The 13,123-nt window shown below is 29.1% G+C and overlaps 1 protein-coding gene across 2 annotated transcripts in view; it reads right to left on the reverse strand.

Moving 5' to 3' along the window:
- The window catches only part of Wun (wunen), a 31,629-nt gene extending 20,606 nt beyond the window's left edge, over window positions 1–11,023 (reverse strand). For both annotated transcript variants that reach the window (XM_072892202.1, XM_072892201.1), the window contains exons 1-2: window positions 10,531–11,023; window positions 174–325 (exon numbers count right to left, since the gene is read on the reverse strand). In XM_072892202.1, coding sequence (XP_072748303.1) covers window positions 174–325; window positions 10,531–10,594 — 216 coding nt within the window. In that variant the 5' untranslated portion in view covers window positions 10,595–11,023. The remainder of the gene's footprint in view (window positions 1–173; window positions 326–10,530) is intronic.
- Between the last annotated feature and the right edge of the window lie 2,100 nt (window positions 11,024–13,123).

The following is a 13,123-nucleotide window of genomic DNA, read 5'->3' on the forward strand; positions in this document are numbered from 1 at the left end:
GTTGTACGACTGCTATCGCAACATAAACTTTTATAAATCACGAAGACAAATAATTCACGCTAGAAGCGTTACTTACGATGAAAGAGATAAGATCTTTAGTTATAACGGTAGATCAGGTGATTTCTCATGAATCGCGACACGCGTTAACGTATTACAATCGAAGGCTGACTCACCGTGCATATAGGAAGAAAAAGACCGATGACGTACAGCATTAGGCTCGTAACTGTGGATTCGTGATACGGGTGATAGAGTGACTCATCGTTGCAGAAAAAACCACGTTTGTACGGTTTACCAAATAGGAAAAGCATCAATACCGAGATACCCACTGAAACAGATGCAGAGAAAAACAATCTCGTTATACTGCTTTATATTACCATTTAATAATAAATGTGCGTACCATGGTCCGATCCACGCGACGATCGATTAATCGGGATTAAACATCGTCTCGTGACACTTGTGTTGACATGCAGTTTATTGCACTTATTATACATAGCTACCGCTGTATCATACGATAGACGATAATGTTGTGACTCTACCAATCGAGAGGTGGCATGCCTTCGACATCTAGATAATTTTCAATATCTATGTACATTCTATATAATCTTTCGTATCGTCGAACCCTTTTGATTTACATTATACACTTCTGCATACAGAATATATCTCGGATCTATATACAATGCTAAGCTTTTCTTTTTTACAGATATATTTTCATTTACAAGGAAAAACTTAAAATAAATTTTATTTAGATAATTATTATTTATGGCAACTTTTTTTAATTTATAATTTTCTATTTTATTTTGAATATCTCTATTGACATGGTAATATTTTATAATTTGTACTGAAAAATTACATTTGTTGTTTTCCCCACATTTATATATTCTTACTTTATTTTTTAAATTCTTCCATTATTATGTTATCATGTTCATTTACGGATTTTTCTTCATTTATTGCATAATATGTTTGATTAATTAAAAATAAAGTTTATTAAAAATTAATTAAATATATACACAATATATTATAATTATCTGCATTTTAAATATTTAACTATATTTTAGCAAAAATGTTTTAATATAATTTTTATATACAAAATATTGTAGCAATTTGTATGTAAGATTATAATATGATAATTATTTATAAAAATCTATAAAATTAAAAATATAATGACATTTGATCTTAATAGAGTGACATGCACCCTGCATAGCAAACTACATAAAATTGCTTTAGTCTACTTATAGACTATAATTATTATAACTGCCTCGTTATACAGATAATTTCAGTTGTTTGCAAAAAAGATGGCACTCTTGTACATATATTTTTGTAGCAATATACTTGATGTAAAAGACTTTATCTCAGTATTATTAGTGTCACGTAACTAATTATTATTAGGGCTTAAAGCGAAAATTGTGCGTCGCTTAATTATCATGTTTTCTATCAATAGTCTTTTTTATTTTCAATAAAAGTATTCGCAAAAGTATTCGCATTCTACCGTCGACGCATATATTAACAGCATGCCTTTACAGGAAATCGTTCGGAAATTATGGACAACTTGTGAATTTATTTACCTATGTTATTTACCACTACTTGGGAAATCAACGAGTCCAGACGGTCGTTGAGATAATTATGACATCGCTTTCATCAGAGAGGAAGTACGTAATACGCGTATATAGTATACGTTGATATACAACAGCTAAAAGCTAAAGTAACAGTTTTCGCGATCGATTTTATAATTTACGTAATCTCCGTAACCGTGTGTTTTGCAAGTCAAATTGCTGCTCGAAAAATTTAAACGCGATTACGACCTAAAAAAAAGTGCCGACGCTAATTTCATATTGTATACTTTTATTATGTAAATTAAATTTAAAATTTCGCGAATTATTTATCACTTAAAAAAAAAAAAAAAAAAAAAAAACAGTATACTTGAAATAAAAACTTATTTCCGTATAATATACAAGGATATAGCAACCGGAAAATTGCGTAGTATTTATCTTAGCGATAAGTTATCATTGGAAATTGGTCGGAAAAAGAATTATTTCTTCTATAAAGTTATTACAAATGCATGGTTTTTAGAGGTAAAAAAATATTCGCATATTCATTACATTTTATAAGCATAATACATGTTTGATTTAGCTAACAAGAGTTTGGTTCCGATATTGATAACTTTAAATGATAGATTTATTTTGTTTTTTTAACTTTCTAAAGTAATTATAAAACTAGATTTTACCTTTATTCGACTCAGTCAACTTAACATTAGTGTAATATTTGCATTTTTGTTATACCGAGATCAGTAATTATCATTGAAAAACAAATGACAACGATATCATTTACAACATCATCTAAACACATCGAGATAATACACAGTATCGAGATAATTGCACATTATTGTTTGACATAATTAAAAAAGAATATTTCTAAACAAAATCACATAAATAAAAAAAATTATTTTATATTTTTTCTTCGAAAATTCAAAACACAATTACTTTTTATCAATTATATCACGATTTATTGACAACCTATGAATTATTTTTATTGAAAGGTGCAACTTGTCAAGAAAAATACTTAGATTTGTCGTTAAATGCGAAAAGATGGCTTTTAAATTAAAAGACTTGATTGAATAAGTGCTTATAGGTAATAATTTGTAATAGTTATGGAGCTAATAATCGCGTGCAAATGTATCTTTACGATTTGTAGCGATTTTACTACCACAGATAATTACACTTTCACATCATGTTACAAAGCACTTATACCTTGCAACTGTATTATCTATATAAAAATTATAGATGGACATCCCTGTGTAATATCCATGATATTAACAGTAAACAGATATTTTCAGAAAACACCATAATAAATTTTACGATGCGGTTATTAATCGTTCCATCGCTCTCTCGCTCTCTTCTTCTTTCTCTTGCTATATATAATCCATCGACTTCAACATATGGAAATAATTGATATTTTTTCTTGCAAGTAAACGCGATTGGCAATACCAAATAGGGTTACGGTAATAATATTTCATTAATCCATCAATATCACCGAATGGTTTCTTTGAGTCTGAGGGTCAAGTGTGAAACGAAGTATAAAAGAAACTCTCAACATATTTATGACTTATTGCACCTTGTGCATTTATATTACGTAATAAAAGAGAATGACATTATCATTACGCTGTGTGTAAAGCGTAACGTCGTTCGTAATATGACAAAATAGGTGGGCCAAGGACGATTTATTCGATGAATAATAATTTAAAACAAACATGTGTGATTAAAGTTCGGAAAGATATTCGATGATAATTAAAGGAGTCTCTAAGTTTGAAAACATTTAAAACATTTAAAAATATATAAAGAAAAAAATATTTTAAACAAGTATGATAAAATAATGTGTGTTAATTGTATATAATTAATAATTAAAATAGTATATAATAACAATTAACATTATTATATATAGAGAAATCTATAATAAATCATATAAAAAGAGCCAAATACATTTTGCGAATTATTACATTTTACAAGATTTTATTAAATTTAATATTTTATTTGCGTCTAGGAATCTATCTGCGTCATTCTCTTTTTTTTCTCGAATCAATTTTATCGTATCATCAGGAAAATATTTTGTCACGCACACAGACCATCCCTGACGTAATAAAAATTATAAAAATAATATCAAAGTAAATGTGAAAAAAAAAAAACAAAAGTTACAAAAATCTAAATGTCAACAGGATTTTATAAAATTTTAAGAAATGCAAAAAAAGTTTGTTTAGATTCTGATAAACAACATTATAATGAATATCCCCGCGTGTAAAATATCAATCAAATGTCAAATCAAACATAATATATTATTAAGGAAGATAGTAAAGTAATCGACCAAACTGACAAATATGTTTGTTAAATTTTATTCGGTTCGACTTACAGACGACATTTCGACCTTCGATTTAGGTTTTTATCAAGTCTTAAAATTATCACGATATCAGTTAGGAGCAAAAATTCGATCGTCACATTTACACGTCAGATATTAGACTGATAATATATTACATAATTACTGAACAATGATAACGCATACAATGCACATATGCACATTTTTCACATGACAGACGTAGAAAATGATTGCGTTATTGCTCTATCGGTGAAACATGCCGATTTAGACACGCCTTGACACCCATTTGTAGTATAGGCGTTGGTGTTTCGTCATCATTACAAATTTATATATCATTACGATATCGATGACTCAACGCAAAGCCGATATTTTTTGAGAGTAAAATTATATTCGGTTAAATTCTTTTTTTATAAAATATCGTTATCTATTTAATACACCCGACAGAGATAAAAAATTTAAAATGTTTTGTAAACATTGTTTATTCAAGATCTAATTAGCAATTAAAGTGTGTAATGGGACAATATTTTCTTTCATTATTTATTAATGAACTTGATTGATAACTGTTATTAATGAACTTGATTCATTATATAACAGTTATATATGTTTACATTAATGGTCCGCTTAACTCGCGACAACGTGTACATCATTTTTAACAAGAGTTTGAACGTTTTTTATATTTGTTCCATCAGATACACTTCTCCCGAAATATAAATCTGGTTTTCTTTCCCCCTCCTCCGATATGCAAATGTAAAATTGCCTGCGGCTAGGACGCTGTAATAGAGGCCTAAAAATCGTATCCTTGGAAGAAATATTTTAACAACATTGGAGTTAAATTTTTTTCAATCTCAGAATGCATTTCTTATCGTCGAATATTTTCGATTGAAAGTTGCCGCAAATTTAAATGCCACTAGAGATTAAAAAATTTGCATAAAAATTACATAATCAAGTTTAAGTTAAAATACGCAAAAGTATAAATCTATCAACTTATTCATTTCAATACTTCTTTAAAAAAAAAAAACGAATTCTTTATATGTTAAATTTATTTATTTATTTTAATAAATGAATCATTTTTATCAACAAAAAATAATTTTAAAAAAGGTCGCAAAAATTGCACATATACAGATACAATTAATTTATAAGGAAAATAATAAGAATGTATATATAACGTGAAAGAGAAAAAGAAAGATAGAGAAACTATAATTATAAAAGGCTATAATGTAATGAAATTCGAAGAGTGAAAGTTTATTTTTAACTTTTCCGCTTTTCCACTCGCTTTATTGATGTTATGACACGTACAAGTTTAAGTTAAAAAAAATTCATGTTTATGCGAAAATATTTAGTCTCTCGTGAAAAAAAAATTTGTTGTAAAATAAAGTATTTATGAAAAAAACACTGTAGGCAACATAAAATAATGTAAAAAAAAGTAAACATAAATAAATATTCCTCGCATATTGCCGCTCGTTGTTGGATAAAACATGCGTCCTTCTATTTTTATATTGGTTGCCACAATAAACGTAAAAAAAATAACACGCACTTTTTCTTATCCTTATTCAAGTTGCTTTTAAATATTATCATTTCTTCTGAAGTAAAAATATTTATTGTAAAAACACTGTAATGCACCATGGTGCATTGGTCATCGCATATTGCTACTTTATTGTTGAATAAAATGTGTCCTTCTCTTTATTCTTATATTGATTTCCATAATAAACGTAAAAAAGTTACGCGCACTTTTTCTTATCTTTATCTACAAGTTGCTTTAAAATTATTATTGCAAAACGAGTTTTGCCAGATGTTTAAACAAGAGTACGAAAAAATTTGCATGTAAAATAAATTTTATAAATTCAATGTCATCGATGAAAAAAACCAAATGTAAGTAAACAATTGAATTTTATTTTATATCAAGGTATATAAAAATAACAAAACTGTAAAAATATATAATATTATAAAAAATGCAATATGACATAAGAAGAATTTATTTAAAAGAAATAAATCTGTAGTACGCGATAAAATATTAAATACGAAAAAAAAATTAATAATAAATTTTGTTATTTGCTTTCAATAACAAGCTATTTATAATAATAAAATTAAGTATTAATTTTATTTATAAAAAATTCGATTGATTGTATGTATTTAAAGTGATATTATTCAATTATCTCTAATAAAAAATTTTTGTTTGTTAATTATTTTTATACAGTGTATCCCATATTAATTTATCTCCTTCCTCTTTCTAAAAAAAACTTTTTCATTTTTAATTGTAAGAAAAATATTTCAAACAAAAGTTGTTTAATTTAAATTAGCTAGTTTCTTTTTCATATATTGTAGTTTATGACCGGTTGAATAAAAAATATAAAAAGCTCCAAGTTAGATAATAAACGTTTTCGTATCGACTGGCTTATAGCTATATCAATATCTTATTAGAAAAAATTCGAACCGACTGACCCAAAGTGGATAAAATTATAGTGTTTTGAAAACGTCTCGATGAAATTTACAAAAATGACATGTACAACATGACTAACATTGAAATCATGTTTCGTTCTTCAAACTAAACTTTTGTCTAAAACATTTTTTTCTACAATTAGAAATAAAAAAGTTTTTTAGAAGGGGGGGGGGGAGGGTAAATCAAAATCAAACATTCTGTATATTCTCAGAATCTTATATAAGCGTTCGTATTACTTTAACCAGTATTGATGCATTCTTAACAAGAATGTGCCACGTGTATTAATTTACGACATCAAATAATAGACTTCTTTTTATGGTTCATCTTTGCAAGCTTAATAAAAATTATCATCTCATTGTTATCGTCTCTCTATCATTTTTATTATTATACAAATAGTCTAAAATAACAACAAGAAATATAATCGATAAAGATTAACAATCGAGAACGAGAGCGATATCGTTTATTAGTTTATTTGATAGACTTATTTTAATATAACACGCGCTATACATCATGCGAACAATCAACTGCATAAATCATAAATCTACCGACGAATAAAATTACGATTCATGTATAAGAGGAAAGATGCTGCAAAATACAAACACCATAAATCTTCCGCCGATTAACGCGAGAAACGAAAACGAGAGAGAGAGAGAGAGAGAGAAAGACAGTGCACGCGTTCGAGATTATGCCGAAAAGATTATTAATTCTTCGTGCGAGCGCACGGTCAATAGATAATTGACACGATATACTCTATTGGAGAAATGAAGGGAGGAGAAGAGCATTTAATTTAATAGACTTATGTATATTCATCAGAACCGAACGGGTTTGTCTTATAATCGGCACTTATCTCCTCTGAAAGGGCTCGATGCGCACTTGTGGAACAAACTAGTCCCGCAAGTTCGCAGCCTTTTCTACAGCCTCTTCTTTTCAGCACCGTTTTAACGAGCTTTGAAAAGGTCTGATTACCGAGAGCTGGACGGACGAAAAATGGTTGCGTTTCGCGTAACACGACGAAGTAATAGCCAAATTCATTGAAGCAGGCTTGATCGTTCCTGCACGTTGTATATATATATATATATGTGTGTGTGTCACGTATGGCTGCTGTTTGTCTGGTGTAAAAGAATTTATTAATATCACTACAGTCTGCCTATGATCAAGGTCTTCTCATCGCGACATTAACAAACCGCGACTATCGGTCGAGCTAGATCGCTGACCACACGTTTATTTTTACTGTACGTAAGCGTGAGACCTGTGATTTTCTCAACCGCTTTCGTGATTTCTCTCCGCAAAAACATGTCACGCGAGAGTTAACTAGAACGTCTAATTTGATTCATGCGATCTCGGTTTAAATAACGGTTTAAATGACATTGTATAACAATTAACAATTCAATTATCACTTCCCCACGAAGTTCAACTTCCTTGATATACATTTGTGACATCGAATCTTCTTTACATATATTATATATTCAATAATATTTAATATATTTACAAGTACAAGTAAAAAAAGAGAAGAGGCTCGTAATAATGTAGAAAAATGATATTCATTACGATGTACTTGAGTATTATTTCTTCTTTTCAAAATTATTGTAAATTGCAGTATTGTTCATTATAATAAATGTCAAAACTCTCAAAAGATTAATTTAAAAAAAAAATTATATTTAAGAGAAAATTTCTTATTTCGTATTTAATTTAAGAATAAAAATTTAAAAAAATAAGCCAAATAATAAAATATTTATCATTTTTCATTTATCATTAAAAAGAAGACTTTCATCAATTTTTTTTTTTCAATTTTAATGAATAAAGTAATATAATTATAATTAAAGATTGAATATCGACATTGCAATAGTTACGTTTATTACAACGCAAAAAACAAATAGCATTAATAAGTAGGTCTCATGAGACAATAAAATGTCGCATTCGCATAAACAGAAATAATTTAACTGTTAACACGCATGTGTTTCAAAAATGTGAATTATGTAAGCGGAAATGTAAAAAAATATGAATTCTGATTACATCTCGTTGTACTTTGCGTGATAGTCTTGCGATTTCACACAATTTTCTCATTAAAAACAATTACGTACACGAACTTATTATTATTATTACTCGCATGATAAAAACTAAACGTATAATTAATCATTAAAATTATAATGAAAAATCGGAAGATCGCAATAATAACAAAACACTTGTGGCTCGTATTTCTTTATTCATTAAAAAAAAGATTAAATCAAACTATCAAAATCTACTGAAAAATATAACTTTTTGGTCTTCATTAATTAATTCAGATTAATTTCAATATAAAATTGTTACTAAAGAAGGCAAAAAAATTACATTATTTCTCATTTCCCTTCCCTCTTTCTCTCTTTAATATTAATTTTTTAATTATTTCGCGAGATTTTTTAAATACAAATAACATTCTTCGTATATATATGTATATGTATATATCTCAAAGCAATATTTTCAGTTCTTTAAAATAGCTGTATATTTATATATTTTTCCATATTTATAAAAAAAAATAAATAATTAATTAAATATCTTATAAATGACTTTCGGAGTTTTTTACAATATTTCTCATTTTATCTCATTATAGATAAATCAGGTTGACACAATTTAAAAAGATAGAATTTCACGATAAAATATATCTTAACAATAGTGCCAAAACAGTTCTTTTCATACCGGTTGCGAGATAAAAGGCGCCATATCGTCTGTCCGCATCGTGGAAACTGTGTCACCATGGTACCGCGAAATGAAATCGATCGAGCTGCGCTGATTCCAGTTTGTGTTTACGATACACAATACATGTTAACGAAATGTATTACATTTCCGCAAAACATTGCGCTATCACCGGTCATGTTGCTATTGTGATGAGAATTGATAAAACTAAGAGAAAAGTAGGGTATTCCTCTTCTAATGGAATGTGCAATCGCGCTTATTTAAGTCTAGATCGTATTGACTCATACTGTTAACTTATTAGCGTCCGAAATGATTTATCTCTTGTTTCTTTTCAGTATGCATTTGCACTGCTTTCACTTATTAATGTTATCAATAATCCACATATGACATGGAGATATATGAATTGTCGCGTCGTAACAAGAGTAAACATACCGCATGCTAATTTTATTTCATTAAATATCGTAACTTAATCGTATATTGAACAAAACGAAAATGTAACAACATTTTTGTAAAGTCAAGTTCATATAATTAATATTCATAATAGTATTCGGCGGGAGAGAGAGAGAGAGAGAAAGAGCGAGAGAGAGATAGAGAGAGGGAGAGAAAGAAATCTTGAAAAAAAATTGAAAATTATTATTCGACGTAAAATATGCGTATTTACATTTCAATGTATTAAATGTAAAACCTTTTGGTTTTTTTTTCTATTTTCTTATATATTGCCTATAAATTCTTGAAAATACACATAAATACACATAAATATAATTATGTGATCTCTCAAACCTTTGCGTACAAATTTTAACTGATAGAGACTTTACGAGATTTTTGAGAAAAAATTTAATTATTTTTTAAATATCTGATAAATATTCAAATATTTAAAAGATAATCTTTAGAGATTTATGCTTTCGAGATTGTAATATACATATATAAACATATATATAAATATATATGTAGGTGTGTGTGTGTGTGTGTGTGTGTGTGTGTGTGTGTTTATTGCACACAAAATATAAATTCTAAAATATATTCTAAAAAAAGTGTACTTTAGTATTTTAAAATATTTCGGCTCCAAGATTTTTAAGCAACATCAAGCAAGAAAGATTAAATGACTCAAAAAGAATCTCGTAGCATAAATTTAGAAAGAAACCCCATTAATACCTAAGTGCTACATTCCAAGATATCTGAGGGTTAAAATCTCTCTTTCGAAAGTACGTGTGATGCAGTGTGCGACTGTTTTTATCTAGCTTCTTTCTCTCTTCGCGAGTGTCACGTAAACACTCATAGAGGCGATTGACGGAAGCTGCTACCATTGTGTATCGCGACGCCAAGAAAATATAGTATTTTCGCGTGGACGAAGCGCACCTGCCAATTTAAGGGTTAATCTCCGCTCTCCCTCTCCTGCGCGGTTAAATATCAAACGAGCCGCGCGCGTGACGGCGTCTTGACTGTCAATCTGACAACCACTCGACGTGTAATGTAATTTTCATCGTCCGGAACGAGGGTTTAAAACGACGATCCCACAGTTCGCGCGCCGCGCATTTAAACTTTCATGATTTTATTTTACTCACCGATAAACAAGCAGAGGAAGTCCATGATGAGCTTTCGCAGAATAAACTTGGACGATCGATCCATGTTGTCGCGGGCGCTTGTCACAACCTTTAGTCGCGATGAAACGTTAGACGCTGTGACGTTCAGGTGTCTCAACTGACAGGTTGTAGACACAGCGATCGATGTTACGACGACGCGATTGCGAACCTTGCGGTCGGGTGCATGTGGGCGCAAGAGCAACGTGGTGCCGGACGTAATAAACGATACGCGTCACTGACGTTTCACCAACATTTTACGAGCGCGCGATTCGCGACACTCACAGTCCGACGTTTCAAAGTGGACTGACTGAACTCTGATGCAACTCGCGACTCGCGACGAGATTCGACGCTCGACTCAACGCGCCGCCGCTGCCTCTGTTATTTCCCCCCACTCTTCCTTCATCCCCACCACTATCCATTCTCGCGTCGCGCTTTCTCTCTAGGCGCGAACGTCCGCCAAGTGCGCGACCACCCCGATCGAGATTCGGTCAATGACTGATTCTGCGACTGCGCGCGATAGAAGACGCGCGCTATGCCGCTATGCACGATGCACGTGTTCAGAGTTCCGATCGTCGCGCGCGTTTGCGAATGACGACACATGACGACAGACGGCACGTGACGCATGAAAATGGAGCAACCCCCATTGTGCCGGTAAAATGATCGTTGAGAAAGAACGGTCGAAATGTACATAGACATCTTGCATGATATATTCAACAAACTTTACGCGATACATTTATACATATATAAATTAATTTCATTAGATAGAAAATATTAATCATGATGAATCATAGAGATAAATAATTAAATCATTATTTCGACTGAGATTTTTCACAGTTTTATTGCGTCTAAAAATTATATATACTTTAGATTTTGAAGAAACGGAGAAAAAAGAATAAAAAAAGAAGAAGAATAAAATACAGTATTAACTTAATAGAGAAATATGTGTAGATAAAATATATTAGAGTGAATAAATCTCTTCTGCTTTTTAATAGAATAATAATATATAATAAATTATTAAATAATATATAATAAATAATAATAAATATTTATATAATATATAAATTATATATTCTAAAATAATTATTCTGCTCTATTATATATTGTAACTCAATCTTCCGCTATCGCTCAATCACACATTTATCCTTGTTTTCTAAATTATTTCACAAATACAAAAATTTACGTAGATATAATATATCAAATTTTCGTTCCACAGTTATTTTCACGATGAAAATATATATTTTTCTGTTCTATAATAAAATATAGAAAATATATTATATTATTGACAAGTGTAACAAATATTAAATAAAATTTTATCTGCAGAAAATCAATCAATTTCCTATAATTGTTTACATGTATAATTCATATTTTTCCTACCATTTATTTCACAATAATAATTTAATAATGATTAAATACGAGCTTGTTTTTAAACGAAACAAATCATTTTCGCATTGCGTCAGAAATGACGACAGTCGCGAATAATACATGACTCTAATATTCACGTCACATTCGATTACGATTTATAAATTGAAATTGCGCATAGCCTTCATTTCGATTGTCGCGTTCGTGCTTATAGTGCAAAATAGAACATGATCGTTTATTTAGCTATTATGTTATTGTATTATTTAGCTCTTTATAGTTATGTTGAATTACTGACAAGCCAATTATAGAAATTAACTTATGAAATTCATTAATTTCTCTACTGATATGTACAAAAGAGAAAAAATATTTTTTTCTTATATATAAATATTTCTACATATCAATTTTAGAAAATTTTATTTTTATGTGTAAAATTTTTTAGAAAATATTATTTCCATTTGACTTTGTTTTTGTTGTTATAAATTACGTTAAAAATGCTTCTAAATAGGATTACCCTGAGATATTTTTTTCAAAGTAGAAGAAGATTAAAATATAGAAATAAAGGCAAATATTTTCGATATAAATAAGATACCTTTATCCATTAGCTTATTTCAATATCCTTATGGATACATATGGGAAAAACACATTAGATTTTTGGCAATCATTTCAAAACACTTGTATAAAATATATAGTAATAAATCTGAAAAACTAAAGAATATATAAATTATTAATCCAAATTAACACTATAAATACACGCAGTAATACAGCCCATCTTACAATTAATTATATAAATTACGTAAAAGATTTTCTTTTAATGGATTAAGAATGACCATCAAAATTCGCAAAGATTCATCCATCAAATCATAATATATAATAGTAAATAAAGATCAAAGTCAGATTCAAAACATCAGCCGAGATTAGTGAGAGCGATAAATATATTAAATAATTCAATCAATTATTTCAAATTACATTACATAAATTCAGCTCACAACCGGTGCGCTCAAATTAAGTTATCGTTTAATTCTAATTATATTATTGCGTCACGTACTTCATTTCATGGTTTTTTTTATTATTTTGACTAATAATTAAACAGGTGGTTTTTCTTTATAGATTTATGTTAGTTATTTATATCGATACGTTTATATCTTTAATTTTTGTATGTTATGACGTTTATTTTGACTGACTCGCAATTGCTTTAATATTTATTTCAGACAATTTT

The sequence above is a fragment of the Anoplolepis gracilipes genome, chromosome 5 (assembly GCF_047496725.1).
Source record: "Anoplolepis gracilipes chromosome 5, ASM4749672v1, whole genome shotgun sequence".
Lineage (NCBI taxonomy): Eukaryota > Metazoa > Arthropoda > Insecta > Hymenoptera > Formicidae > Anoplolepis > Anoplolepis gracilipes.